Source organism: Chanodichthys erythropterus, chromosome 24, assembly GCF_024489055.1.
Source record: "Chanodichthys erythropterus isolate Z2021 chromosome 24, ASM2448905v1, whole genome shotgun sequence".
Taxonomy (NCBI): Eukaryota; Metazoa; Chordata; class Actinopteri; order Cypriniformes; family Xenocyprididae; genus Chanodichthys; species Chanodichthys erythropterus.
The window spans coordinates 1035084-1051398 of record NC_090244.1 but is presented as its reverse complement, the minus strand read 5'-3'; the positions used below and the strand labels follow the sequence as shown (position 1 = coordinate 1051398).

General features: G+C 36.7%; 1 protein-coding gene across 2 annotated transcripts in view; it reads left to right on the top strand.

Moving 5' to 3' along the window:
* nell2a (neural EGFL like 2a) overlaps positions 1 to 16315 on the top strand; it is a 94048-nt gene that overhangs the window by 47543 nt on the left and 30190 nt on the right. For both annotated transcript variants that reach the window (XM_067379250.1, XM_067379251.1), the window contains exon 13: positions 5281 to 5406. In XM_067379250.1, the coding sequence (XP_067235351.1) occupies positions 5281 to 5406 (126 nt within the window). The remainder of the gene's footprint in view (positions 1 to 5280; positions 5407 to 16315) is intronic.

The following is a 16315-nucleotide window of genomic DNA, read 5'->3' as shown; positions in this document are numbered from 1 at the left end:
CAAGTTGTCAATTATAAATTTGTCATAATTTTGACTTTTTATGTCATGATTTTGACTTTAATGTCATAATTACAACTTTTTAAGTCAGAATTTAAACGTCACAATTTCGACTATTTGTCAATCTGTCATAATTTTGTCATTTTAACATCATAATTTTGACTTTTTAACGTCATAATTTTGACTTTTTAACATAATAATTTTGAATTTTTAAATTTCAAATTGTCATAATTATGAATTTTTAAATAATTTCAACTTTGTCGTAATTTTGGCTGTCATAATTACAACTTTTTAAGTCAGAATTTAAATGTCATAATTTTTACTTTAACGTCATTATTTTGACATTTTTAACATCATAATTTTACATTTTTCAATTTCAACTTGTCATAATTATGGATTTTTAAGTAATTTCAACTTTGTCGTAATTTTGGCTGTCATAATTACAACTTTTTAAGCCAGAATTTAAACAGGTTGTCATAATTTTGACTTTTTGTTAATCTGTCATAATTCTAATTTTTTAAGTCAGACTTTAAACTTGGTATGTTGTAATTTTGACTTTTTAATGTCAATTTTAACTTGTCATAATTATGATTTTTTAAATAAAGTTTTGTCATAATTTTACTTTTCATACAGTAGTCAACATTTGATCAAAACATTTTGGATCAAAACCTTTCATCAAAGTTGATATATATATATATATCAGAATTTAAACTTGGTACGTCATAATTTTGACTTTTTATGTCATAATTATAATTTACAAAAACATGTTGTTTTTTTTCTTATGTGGCAGAAATGGGTTTCCACACGAATCCTCTTAGACTGATTTAGTGTCATGTTTCTTAATCCCAACTGGACGACTCGTCATTTTAGCTGTAGTTTTGCTGATTTCTGGTATTTGCAGGTGTTGTGAGACTCCAGCAGTTGGTGAATTTTGGTTCTGTGTGTGTGTTTCAGTGCGGCGCACCTGTGTTTGGGACGGCAGCCACAGATCTGTGGGAGGTGAATGGTTTATTTTAGCACTGGGTCTGTCAGGCAAACACACCGTGTGTTATCTTCCCACCGGCAGACAGACAGCACTGGAGCCGAGAGATAGAGCGAGACAGCAGGAGGAAAATAAGGCAGATAGAAAACACATAATGCCTCCCACAGCATGAAGGCATCTTGGCCCAAATGACACACAAACCGCCGCTTCTCTGGTGGGCCGTGACCCGAAAGGGCAGATCTATTCTGATGGGCCGCGGTCAATAGGGAAAAACAATGCTAAAAGCAAATAATGAAATGCAACTAACCATTTAATCTTGAGGTTAAGAGGTTGGAGAGCACAATAAATACACAACTGATCAACTATTAAAATATCATTTACCAGCTCAAATCTCACATTAAATAATATATGAATTAACATCATATAATGTATGTGTATATATATGTAATTATATATATATATATATATATCAGAGGTTGCGTTAGACTTTAACATTGTCCGTCCTTTTGACGGACAGGATCGTAAAAATCTGTCATAATCATAATCATAATTATTACCCTCATTTTAATTTTCATATTTTAATTATAATAACACATTTAATTGCTTTTATTTTCACACGTGAAATTTCTCTGTACTGTACTATAGGCTACGTGTTGGTAGCCATTAAAGAAAATGTAGTTTCATATTTATGTTTAAATATGAAACATGTTATGTTTTAAATTCATCTATTTGATTATGAAAAGTGAACAGCATGAGTAAGATGCATCATAAGATGCTAAATATATCGCGAGACATGGAGTGGGTCAGACATGATTTTGACCACTTCATTAAGTTGTGTTTTGTAGAAAGCCTTTCTTTAAAGTGAATTTCGTTTTGTAAAAATTGTATCTTAATTTTAATCAATGTTTCATTAACCAATTGCCTGGATTTAATAAATAAGAAGCAAATATAGTAGACAGTATAATCATGACATGGAAGTGCAGGCGCGATCACTTGCGCGTGAACTGGAGCGCGTCTTACAGGCTAAATGAACCGAAACTGTAAATCCCAGTCACTCTTTTGGTAGGCTATATGCTGTTTTCAGTTGACGAATAAACAGTGCATAGTGCGCCTCCCATCCAATAAATCGCAATAGGCTTAAAGCTTTGTGTTGCTTTTGATATGGAACAAATTCTGTCCATTTCATTACGAAATTCAAGCAATAAATACCGTTTTGACGCTCTTTAATGTAGCGTGATATATCGTTGTAGCTTCTGGGTACTTGCCTGTGCGTTATCAAATGCATAGCAAAAGATTTTTTGTTCTGGATCCAGTGTTCGAACTCGCCACCAACTGGACAGGGGTGGAAATTACAGTTACAATTTACAATAGATCACCATCAGTGTAATGGTCTTCAGATTTTTCCGTCATTGATAAAAAAATTCCGTCAATGACGGACAATTTTCGGTTAACGTGACCTCTGATATATATATATATATATATATATATCAATCAACCACTTTTTGAAGTTAATTTGGCCTATGCTATATTTGATCTGATGTAGGTTACTGATATTATCATCAGAAAAACTACAACACACTGTCCGTACGCTCTGGTTTAATGGCTTGCAATACCGTGGGTTAGATCGTTTATCTTGGCTGTTTATTCCATGCCTTACTTGTTTACTCCTGTCAAGATCCTCGTCCACATTTACTCTGAAGTAGACCATGTGTCTCCGTCAGCCCTGATTCATGTGCACTTAGCTGTGACTGATTTCCCTTCGCTGCGGAGAACACAGGACACAAAACCCAAAAAGAAGATGGATTTCCCTTCTATTTCATTATCTCACACACAAACCACGGCACATTCAAGCCAGGCTCCTCCAATGCTAATGTGATGTAGAAGGAAACCGGAGTAAAGACGCTCTATAGGCCGCAGTGATCAGCGACTAACAACAGCTCCAATTCTCAAACATCTTCAAGGCTCTTCAAGAGGCTGAAAACACTGTTTTGCATGCAAAAGTGATATTTTAGCATCATCTTTCATTAATAGTTATTTATTATTTTTAATTTTTAAAGTTTTGTGTTTTTATTTTCATTTTAGTGAGTTTTAGTAATTTTAATGTTTTTTTGTGATTTGTCAAGGTTTTTTAAAATATAACTATATAGTTTTTATTTCAGTTTTAGTTATTTTAGTACATCAAGTTAAACTAAATGAAAACGAGCAATGTTACCTTGGCAAGAGGGTTATTATCGTCAACTAAAACTTAAACAACTAAAACTATGAAATATAAATATTATATTGGCAATTGGCAATTATGACAATACTAAATCATTATTTTGATTTATTTTTATGTCATTATAATGATATTAATTATGAAATTATGAGAAAAAAGTAGAATTTTTTTAACAAAAATATGTTTTATGATCCTAGTTTTACTTTCCTTTTACTATATTAACCCTGCTATGCATGTACTGGTGTCAAGATTGGTAAAAACTTGAGAAAAACTAGTCTGCTTGTACGTACTGCGGTATCAGAGCGATCTGATGGATAACAGGAGTTGCAAAAAAGGTTGTTTGATTCGTTCAGTATTTGCGAGTTCTTTGTTACTGTGGGATAATAATCCCTGGTTATTCCTTTAAATAACAGAGGAGGTTTAATCACGTGACCTAAGTGAGTTACAGAAGAGAAGCGGCTGAGGTTATGCTGAAGGACGCAAGTTCGAAGTAAATCGGGTTAAAGTTTCATTTGAAGTCCTGAGCCATAAAGCCACTCTGAATTCATCACAAATGCAGCAGTTCAGCACTGGTGAAAATTCATAAGGCTTTTTATTAGATCTGTAAGTCTATGAGATTTGATTTAATACCTTTTATTTGATCTCACTGCGATAAATTCAAGGAGTCATGACACATGAGCAGGGCGATCACTCTGCCCTCCGTTTTCTCCAAACTTTTGCCCGGGAAAATGTCACGGATTTCATCTTTCCCTAGCGGCGCACAATGCCTTTTAAAAAGTTACAGAATTCATAATAAGGACACTTGAATCCAGTACAAAAGTCTATTGTTCAGTACTTGTAATTTTAAAAGAGTGTTTTGTTTACTAGATGAATAAATGAAAGCAGCATTTTCCAGTCAGAGGAACAATAAATCATTTCAACTAAGTAGCCAATGTTGCCAAATAGATTCAAGATGTTTAATGCAAAGAGTTGAACTTTAAACTAGTTAAAACTAACCAGCATGTTACACACGCTGTTTTACAATAATAGCGCAAACTAATCAAACTGATTTACTGAAACGAACAATTGATTCAAACAGCCTAAATCTTTTAGCATTTTAAATTCAGAGATGTTTTATATAAATAAGTTTATACTCGCAAGTCTCTTGTGTAAAAATGACATTAAAATCATTGCGATTTTCACAATGTTGCTTCTGCAAACATTGCAAATATGCACTGTATTATTTTATTTATGTACACTGTAAAAAAAATGTATTTTTTAAAGTTGCAAATAATGATTATTGGAGTATGTTTTAAAAGAAAAAACTGAAATTAAAAATTTCACATTTAATATAATGTGTTGCATTTTTTGCAATTATTTGTGAAATTAACTAGCAACTTCTGAGTAAAAAGCTTTTTCCGTTTTGTATTATTTTTTATTTATTTGTTTTTAATAAATTCTATTTTAATTTTTAATTAGTTTTTTTCTTACTTTTGTTTTTTCTCATGCATTTCTATGATTATTTTTTAAATAGTTTTTTATGTAAAGATGATCATTTCTTTTATGTTTAATAAATACTGCTAATCAATTTTCATTTCTTACTTTTTATTGTTATTTTTATTATGTATCTTTATGATTATATTTTAAATACTTTTTTATGCAAAACCTTTTTTTATTTGTTTTTAATACATTTTATATGAATTTTTAATCCATTTTTATTTCTTTTTTGTTATTTTTAAAAATTTAAATTTTATTTTTAAAATATTTTTTATGTAAAGAACTTTGAATTATCATTGCTTTTTATTTGTCTAAAATTATATTCATTTTTTATTTTTTTATACTCAATTTTTATGATTATTTCTTATGCCTCTTTTAGGATTATTTCTTAATCACTTTTATGTAAAGTACTTGGAATTACCATTGCGTATAAATTGTGCTATATAACTAACTAAACTGTCCTTGACAAATATTGAATATATCGTAAATATTTGATATCTCGACCACATCATGGTAGAAGTCTTTGACTCAAGGCTTCAAGCTAGCAGTGTTTCGATTAGCAGCCCCTCAGCTTCATGCTAAAGTCTGCTGATCTGATGTGTTTGTGCAGATATCGATGAGTGTGCGGAGGGGAGGCACTACTGCCGGGAGAACACGCAGTGTGTGAACACCGCCGGCTCCTTCATGTGCATCTGCCACACCGGATTCATCCGTATCGATGATTACTCCTGTACAGGTGAGAAACAACTCCAATCAATCACATGGCTTTCACATGTTCATCAGCAATGTCATTAAAATCACCTTTGATACAGCGGCTGGTTAAACGCTTGAGGATCCCAGAAAGATTTAATCACACTATCCACATAAACTCCATGAGAAACTTCTGTGTCTCATTACAATACAGATTTCAACCAAAATGCTGCAACAAAGCCAAAGGCCTAATCAATTTCAATCATTTGTGATATTGCAGGCTTTTAATTATTAGTTTAAACACATTTAAAAAAATATTTTAATTACTTAAGTGTGTGTGTGTGTATATATATATATATTGATATTGCACTTTGGAATTTTTATAAATGCAATCAATGAAATCAAGTCTTAATATATTATACAGTGTTGTTAATAGTTAATTTGTCTTGTTTAAAACTATCAAACTAGACAAATTGACAAAATGTAGACATAATATTCTACATAAACTCTAAATGCAGGCTTTCAATCAGATTTAAATCATTATAAATATATATGAATTAATTTTAAGCTTCTCAGTATTATTATGATTGCATTATTATTTCTAGTAGCTCCTCGCAGGTTGTCACCGGTATCTTGCCAAAAGAGTACAGCATTATATGCTGACATAGAGGATGTTTTTGCTGCTGAAACAGCGTATCTGAACCCCAAGAGTCACCCAGTCACTTCATACTTCCAGTTTCAATATGGACTATTGCTGTAATTATTTTAAAGTGTTTACTGTTGCTCTTTCACTAATTGCCCAGCAGTTACAGAAAGTGTGCGCTTGTAGACATCATATATCATTTCCGTTTATGGATTATTGAGACTGCTGCTACCAGACAGGATGTAGCATTTCGACTCCAGCACTTCCTGTTTAATGATAATTAGTCAAACTAGTACAAAGCCCAGCCAATTAGGTTCATTCAAGCACAGCGTCTCTCAGTTGGACATTCAAAAAATCTGCAGTATAATAAAATCCAGGAGGCGTTTTGTGCGCACAGATAAATGTCTTTATTATGATAGTCTAGATTCATCTTGCTGCAACATGAAGTGCTCCATGTCCTTCAAGGTTTTAAACAGTCTCTTAAAAAGAAAACAGCTTTTATAGTGCTGCGCGCACTGTATTTCTCTCCTCTGTGGAATTATTGATCGACTGCGGTAGAGAGCGTCCCAAAGCACCTCTCTCTATTCTCACCAAAACTGATAAACACTTTTAGCGTTTAATTCCTCGCATCCCCCAGAGATGAATATGAGAGTACTGATGGATTACATTCTATTGCACGGATCGATATTAAAATGTCTGTGAGCTACAAGAGCCCGAAATTCCCAGAATCCATCAGTTCGTGTGATTAAGTCGACTCCCCGCTGTAATGATTCTCTTGTCACAGTCAAGCGTTTGTCAGCCTCACGCCGACTTACCGAGATGGAGCCGTACAGCCGTAATCACGGTCTCTGTGTGCGCCGAGATACGAGACCCCTCGACACTGTTGCTTATGAAAAGAAAATGAGTTATAAGCCCATAAAGCACCTTACAGAGGCACACTGAGAATACATGCTCTTAATTGCAGGACGTTGCTTACCCTGAAAGTGGTTCATTGAGTCAGAGAAGTGACACATGCTTGCACTTTCCAAATATCAGGACTTCCCGTTTGCATGAAAAAGTAGTGTTTGGGAAACCTGTTCGGAAAAAGTCATGACAGTCACACTAGCAATTACATAGTGTTGCACTAACAACCATTCAGAATATCTTAGCAACCCCTTAGCGACCACCTAGAACACCTTAGCAATAATATGACAACACATTTACACACTTTCAACTGCATATCAGTGCCCTAGCAACCACTAAGAACACCCTAGGTATTACATAACAACACACCCAGAACACCCTAACAATATAGCAACATATTTACACCCTATCAACCGCACATCAGTGCCCTAGCAACCACCTAAAATACCCTAACAACATAGCAACATGTTTACACCCTAGCAACCGCACATCAGTGCCCTAGCAACCACCTAGAATACCCTAACAACATAGCAACATGTTTACACCCTAGCAACTGCATATCAGTGCTTGAGCAACCACCCAGAACACCCTATCAATTATATAGTATCACTTTTATACTCTATCAACCACATATCAGTGCCCTAGCAACCATACAGAACACCCTAAAAACAAAGCAACGTCTACACCCTATCAGCTGCATATCAGTGCTCGAGCAACCACCCAGAACACCCTAACAACATAGCAACAGGTTTACGTCCTATCAACAACATATCAATGCCCTAGCAACCATCAAGAACAAATTGATATAGAAACACATTTACACTCTATCAACCATATATCAGTGCCCTAGCAACCACCTAGTACACCCTAACAACATAGCAACATGTTTACACCCTAGCAACTGCATATCAGTGCCCTAACAACCACCCAGAACACCCTATTAATTATATAGTAACACATTTATATCCTATCATCCACATATCAGTGCCCTAGCAACCACCTAGAACACCCTAACAACATAGCAACATATTTACACCTTATCAACCGCACATCAGTGCCCTAGCAACCACCTAGAACACCCTAACAACATAGCAACATATTTACACCCTATCAACCGCACATCAGTGCCCTAGCAACCACCTAGAACATCCTAACAACATAGCAACATGTTTACACCCTAGCAACTGCATATCGGTGCTTGAGCAACCACCCAGAATACCCTATGAATTATATAGTAACACTTTTATACTCTATCAACCACATATCAGTGCCCTAGCAACCATCCAGAACACCCTAAAACAATACAGCAACGTCTACACCCTATCAGCTGCATATCAGTGCTCGAGCAACCACCCAGAACACCCTAACAACATAGCAACAGGTTTACGTCCTATCAGCAACATATCAATGCCCTAGCAACCATCAAGAACACATTGATATAGAAACACATTTACACTCTATCAACCATATATCAGTGCCCTAGCAACCACCTAGTACACCCTAACAACATAGCAACATGTTTACACCCTAGCAACTGCATACCAGTGCCCTAACAACCAGCCAGAACACCCTATTAATTATATAGTAACACATTTATATCCTATCATCCACATATCAGTGCCCTAGCAACCACGTAGAACATCCTAACAACATAGCAACATATTTACACCCTATCAACCGCACATCAGTGCCCTAGCAACCACCTAGAACATCCTAACAACATAGCAACATGTTTACACCCTAGCAACTGCATATCGGTGCTTGAGCAACCACCCAGAATACCCTATGAATTATATAGTAACACTTTTATACTCTATCAACCACATATCAGTGCCCTAGCAACCATCCAGAACACCCTAAAAACAATAAAGCAACGTCTACACCCTATCAGCTGCATATCAGTGCTCGAGCAACCACCCAGAACACCCTAACAACATAGCAACAGGTTTACGTCCTATCAACAACATATCAATGCCCTAGCAACCATCAAGAACACATTGATATAGAAACACATTTACACTCTATCAACCATTTATCAGTGCCCTAGCAACCACCTAGTACACCCTAACAACATAGCAACATGTTTACACCCTAGCAACTGCATACCAGTGCCCTAACAACCAGCCAGAACACCCTATTAATTATATAGTAACACATTTATATCCTATCATCCACATATCAGTGCCCTAGCAACCACGTAGAACATCCTAACAACATAGCAACATATTTACACCCTATCAACCGCACATCAGTGCCCTAGCAACCACCTAGAACATCCTAACAACATAGCAACATGTTTACACCCTAGCAACTGCATATCGGTGCTTGAGCAACCACCCAGAATACCCTATGAATTATATAGTAACACTTTTATACTCTATCAACCACATATCAGTGCCCTAGCAACCATCCAGAACACCCTAAAACAATACAGCAACGTCTACACCCTATCAGCTGCATATCAGTGCTCGAGCAACCACCCAGAACACCCTAACAACATAGCAACAGGTTTACGTCCTATCAACAACATATCAATGCCCTAGCAACCATCAAGAACACATTGATATAGAAACACATTTACACTCTATCAACCATTTATCAGTGCCCTAGCAACCACCTAGTACACCCTAACAACATAGCAACATGTTTACACCCTAGCAACTGCATACCAGTGCCCTAACAACCAGCCAGAACACCCTATTAATTATATAGTAACACATTTATACCCTATCATCCACATATCAGTGCCCTAGCAACCACCTAGAACACCCTAACAACATAGCAACATATGTACACCTGATCAACCGCACATCAGCGCCCTAGCAACCACCTAGAACACCCTAACAACATAGCAACATGTTTACACCCTAGCAACTGCATATCGGTGCTTGAGCAACCACCCAGAATACCCTATGAATTATATAGTAACACTTTTATACTCTATCAACCACATATCAGTGCCCTAGCAACCATCCAGAACACCCTAAAACAATACAGCAACGTCTACACCCTATCAGCTGCATATCAGTGCCCTAGCAACCACCCAGAACACCCTAACAACATAGCAACAGGTTTACATACTATCAACAACATATCAATGCCCTATCAACCACCAAGAACAAATCAATATAGCAACACATTTACACTCTGTCAACCATATATCAGTGCCCTAGCATCCACCCAGAACAACATATTTGCACCCTAGCAACTGCATATCAGTGCTCTAGCTACCACCCAGAACACATCACTACTCATATAGCAACATTTTAACACCCTAACAACTGCATATCAGTGCACTTAGTACACCATAACAATGATATAACGTTACAACCTAGCAACCACAAGGAACATCCTAGAAATTATATAGAAACACATTTACACCCAAATATAATTACCCTAGCAACAACCCAAAACACCATAGCAATGATACAGCAACACATTAATGCCCTTGTAAGCATTCAGAACAACAATATAGCAGGATAATAAATCCCCCATCAACTACATATCAATGCCCTAGCAACCACTCAGAACACCCTTGCAATTACATAGTAACATGCTAACAACCACTTCAAGCTGCTGTGTTTTTATTTCTGCACCAAACAGAAGTGGCAGCCTGCTAGAGCACTGTGCCAAGAACCGAATCAAGGTCGTAGGAAATGTGTAGACAAATGTACCTTGAATGCACTATAAAATGTTTTGGATAAAAGCATGTACCAAATGCATCACAAAAAATGACCCTATCTGACATTGGTCAGACAAACTGATATTTCTGTGCCAAAAAACACACCATTGCCAAAATGCCTGAGTCAGGCCACTCAAATTCATTTGATGCATGTAAATAAAAGACTGTTTCGCCAGTTTTGTGTTGCCAGGGTGTTTCATTACGTAAAAAGCTACTTTGGAAGATATTCTGGGAATATTCGTACGTCTGTATTGGTTTCTCCATCCTTGTGGATTTTATTGTTTCAAAGCAAACTGCTGCCAACTAGTTTAACAGAATTCCTTATCTAGTTTAACCAATAACACAGTTTTCGACAAAATCCTTAGTTTAACCAATAACAACACTTCCAACAAATATCCTTAACTAGTTTAACTGATAACAACCTCTTCCAACAAAAGTCCTTATCTAGCTTAACCAATAACACTGCTTCCAACAACAAAAAAATAAATACATTCTTAACTAGTTTAACTAATAACAATTTCTGACAAAATCTTTAACTAGTTTAACCAATAACACAGTTTTCGACAAAAACATTGTAACTAGTTTAACTAACAACCCCTTCAAACTAAAGTCCTTATCTAGCTTAACCAATAACACCGCTTCTGACAAAAAACTTAACTAGTGTATCCGATAACACCACTTCCAACAAAAGTCCTTAACTAGTTTAACCAATAACACAGTTTTCGACGACAAATTCTTAACTAGTTTAACCAATAACACAGTTTTCGACGACAAATTCTTAACTAGTTTAACCAATAACACAGTTTTCGACGACAAATTCTTAACTAGTTTAACCAATAACACTGCTTCGAACAAAAGTCCTTAACTAGTTTAACCAGAATAACCAGCATCAAAGCAGGATAAACCATACAGTGAAATCATGTTGTCAGCACCAGAACAGCCAGTCAAAAGCAAACAGATTGCAGATTTCATTTGATGCATGTAAATAAAAGACTATTTTCCCCAGTTTTGTGTTTCTAGGGTGTTTCATTATGTAAAAAGCTGCTTTGGAAGATATTCTGGGAATATTCGTACGTCTGTATTGGTTTCTCCGTCCTTGCGGATTCTATTGTTTCAAAGAGAACTGGTGCCAGGCTCCGCTGCGCTCTGCCAAGTTCTCCTCTGCTCGTCCCTGCGCTACTTTAATTTCATTCCCCTCTTTTTGAGCTCGGCTTCATGAAAAACCAGAATAAAAACGCAATGAGTGCGTACGGTACGGTGTATTCAAAGGCCGCCCGTACATTCGGCTGAGAGCGTACAGCTTTTAATGAGATGGAGCTGCTCTCAAGCCTCAAACGCAGAACATCTCATGAGTTTCAGCTTTCAGGAGACTGCAAAATGAAGTTCTACGCCCTCCGTCGCCACAGGTGCTGTAATTAATAGCTCCGGCACTTCTGTTTGCTTAAGACGGAAACCCAAGAGAGAGGTTTTCCCCTTCTTCAACGGCCGCACACAAACACACTTCACACACGGCTAATCCAGACCTGCGTCGACCCCAATGAGTCTAATGAAACGCGTTCTCCATAGAGAAGGTAATTAGTTGTGAAATGCCGAGCGCAGCGGTTTGTTCTTGGAAAAACTATATTGATAAATGTTTGATTGGTCGTGCACAGATGGCCGCTGGCTTTACAACTGAGCTTGCAGTTCTGCTAACAGAGCGCTGACGCTCTGAGCTGGAGTTACGAAGCGTTAAACAAACTCTCATCTGTTAGCTAGGCTCAGATTTGACAAGTACTGGCATGGATTGGAAGCGTTTATGTACTTATAGATTGTACTAGCGATGAACTGTGATTATTGAAATGAACAGTGTCAGTTTAACAGCTGCATTTATGCATTTGGCAGATGCTTTTTGTCTGAAGCGACTTACATTGCATTCAGTTCATCACTGGTGTTGCCGGCATCATCCGCTCTTCTCCTGCTCCAGCGTTGCTCTTTCACTGAGACTTTCAGGAGACTTCATGACGATCTTCCTCATGTCTTTCCAAACCTCTGTGACTTACTTTCTGCTGTGAAACACAAAAGATGTTTGTTATATTCAAGTGAATTTAGGTGAACTGTTCCTTTAAGCAAAAGTCTTCTCTTGCACTCCATTTAATCTCATTGCTGTCTAGTAGAAACAAGAGATTTCCTTTCCTCTGTATGTGTGTGTGTTTCGGGCCCTCGAGTGTCTCCAATGCACCCAACGATTAGCCCCGTAATCTCTGGCTCTGTTATTAGTCTTTCCTGCGGTGTGTAAGAAAGGTGTTATCTGAGATAGCAGAATCGGCTGACTCCACACCGGTGTGTGTGTGTCCATTCTTCACCGCCACGGATTAGAAAGGACCAATTCAAAGTGGCCTCTGGCGGTGCTGTACCGCGACTCCATTCTCCTGTCCTGTATCTCACCTCATACACATCCCGACTCCTGGATTCTGTTCATTTCTCACGGAGGAGTCGTGGACAGAGGCTCTCTGCATGAATGTGGTTTTGTCTGGGCAATGGCAGCTGGATTATGGGAAATGAAAACTCTCATTTTGAGTTCAAGAGCTGGGCTGCATTGGCCGTGACTTCTCCTTTTGATTGGACTCGTTTCATTCAGACCCAAATTTCACACCTTTTGAGGTGAATAAAAACATGTACAACTTATAGTCAGAGGAGAATCTTTATAACTGAACGTTTTGCTTATTTTCATGAGGTTAAATGAAGGTTAAAGACTAGTAGAGCGGCTCACGCATATCATAAAGATCCATTCAACATGCTGCACTGCCAAAAAAAAAAAAAAAATCAGCAGTATTTTTGACTCATTTTCAGTGAAAAATATTCCAGAAATATATAAATAAATATTATTTATTATAATATTTTTTTATTTATTTACATTTATTTATTTATAATATCGTTTGGAGTTGTTTTTAACTAATATATATATATAGATCAGTGGTGTGCAGTGGTGTTCTGAAATGAGGAGGCACATTTTTTTTTTTTATGAATCATTGTAAATTCATGTGCAATACTCTTAAAGTTGACAAATCTTCCTTGTTAAATTAACATTACTTTACAGTACATCAAAAAGAAAAAAAGAAAAGAAACCAAATACAACTCTATTTTGTAATTTTACATTAACAATGTAATGTTCTATTTATCAAAACCAAGTCAATCTCATCAAGCATCAAGTGTTTTAAGCATTTCTACATTCATTTCAAAATAATAACTAAAGGCAATAATAATTTAAACAATATATTTTATTTGTTTATTGCGGTTTTTCTTTTTAATTGTCAACCTAGAATATTTTGGATCATCAGTCTTGCTCCATTAACACCGTCTGTCACAGACACGAATTGCATTTTTAATTTCACCAAACTGATTGCACTAAAAAACCCCGCAGTAATCATGCTTTCAGTCCATTTCAAGTTTGATTTTGACGTGACAAAGCGGTGACATCTAACTGGGTGATCTGTTTACTTACTTTTCGATTAGTCTTCCGATTGACGCCATTATTTGTTCAGTCAAACCTACGCGCGGAACGCGCACGTCAACGAGAGGCGGGATTTATCGCACAAACCAATCATATCCAATCATAACCAATTACATCCAATCATAGCGCGATGGAGACATTGCCTCCTCTCACGTGACTTTCCCCCATTCATTCTCAATTACCCCCCACAAAACCCACCGCACGCCGGGGTTCTGATGATTTTCTATGGATTCTTATGAGAGGAAAGGGAGGCATGACTCCTCTGTGTAACTTTACCTGCGGGTGTCGCTGTTGGGCAGTGTTCCTTAAGAAATACGCGTGACTTGCGCTCTTTTTAATGTCATAATTTGTAATATTTGTGTTGTTTTATATGTAATATGGATTATTTTCTCATCCTATTTTTTTGAGGAGGCACTGCCTCCCTTGCCTACTCGGAGGAAACGCCCCTGATATAGATGTATAGATAGATAGATAGATAGATAGATTCACAAATTTACTTGAAAAGGAAAATGTTGTAAGTTATTAACTTGTTTTTGTTTTATGACTTGTTTTCAAAGATTATATTTTGAACTCAGTTTTTTTTTCTTCCTTCCCCTAAGCCATTTTGGCAAATGCATAAACCTCACTACAATTTATTACTTGTAAAAACAAGAAAGAAAAAAAAACCTTGCTGCCAAAAGAGTGAATAAAAAAAACTTAATTCAAGATATATTGGCTGAAAACAACAAATCTTCCCAAACATTCATTCAAGTAAATGTGATGTTTTAAAGGGATGTTTATCATGTGTTATTTATATGCTATTATATACCACATTAAATACTATATATGTATTCATATTTTCATTTAGCATTTAAATTTTCATTTAATTTTAGTGTAATTATTGGTAATTTTGTATGCTTTTGTCAGTTTGATTGAAATTTCTAAGTAGGTTTAATTTTTAACTTTTGTTGAAATTTAGTCAGTAATTTTATTTCTTAAACCTAAATTTATTTCAGTTAGTTGCGCAACATTTTTAAAAAATGTTCATTTAATAAATATTCAATTAATATTTATGTTATTTCAGCTTTTTTTCAATTAAGATTTTAGTTTTTGTTGACAATAACAGCGCTTCCGACAAAAGTCCTTAACTACTTTAACCAATAACAACTCTTCCAACAAAAGTCCTTTACAAGTTTAACCAATAACAACTCTTCCAACAAAAGTCCTTAAAGGTGCTAAAGAGGATGTTTTGTTTTATACATTTTTGCAATATTACTTGAAACTGTCTTTACTAACTGATAAAAGACTATTTATTAGGTGCACTGAAAGGAATAATATTAATATACATCATCTGTGCACGAGGTAGGGCCTTAAAAACATCAGCCAATCGGTTACGCGATCATCACATCACCTCTGGCTTGTCAATCACTGCCGTGACGTTCCTTGTGAGAGACGTGCGTGGATTGGCCCTCTGGATTGTCAATCACTGCCGTGACGTTCCTTGTGAGAGACGAGCGCGGCTGCGCGCTCCAGTAACTTTCCACAGTCCAAAGGCGCCGCATGCAATGTTTTTGTCAGGAGACAGGAGTAACAACTGCAGATTATGAGTTACCTGTGGTGATCCGACATAATGAATCCACGAACACGACACAGCGAATGCCGATGGTAAACAATCGTGTTCCAATACTCGTGGCACGAGTTTTGGGAGGCGTTCCCTCGAAAGGAGGGGGGTTGTTCTTACGCATGCGCTCATTTAAAAAAACTCAGTAACAGTCTTTGGTTTCTCAGTCGACAAAAAGATCCTCTTTATCACCTTTAACTAGTTTAACCAATAACATCACTTCTGACAAAATTCTTAACTACTTTAACCAATAACAACCCTTTTTAACAAAAGTTCTTAACTAGTTTAACCAATAACATTGCTTCCAACCAAAATTCTTAACTAGTTTAACCAATAACAACCTGTGACGAGCAGGGCGGGCGAGAGCCGTGAGGGAACGGCGTGAGGCCGGTGACGCGAGTGATAATGAGCGTCACCTGCGAGGCGTGCCGGCCTCGAGTCTCTCACGGAGGAGCTCCGGAGGCATAAAAGGAGGAGCGACTACAATGAAAGACGAGAGAGGACCAGGCCTGGACTTTATTTTATGTTTTGTTATGTTTGTGTGGCCGGCAGACGTCCGCGAGGGTCTGCCGGCATTACTTTCGTTTTGTTTATTTTATATTAAAGTTTGGTTGAATGTTCGCCGGTTCCCGCCTCC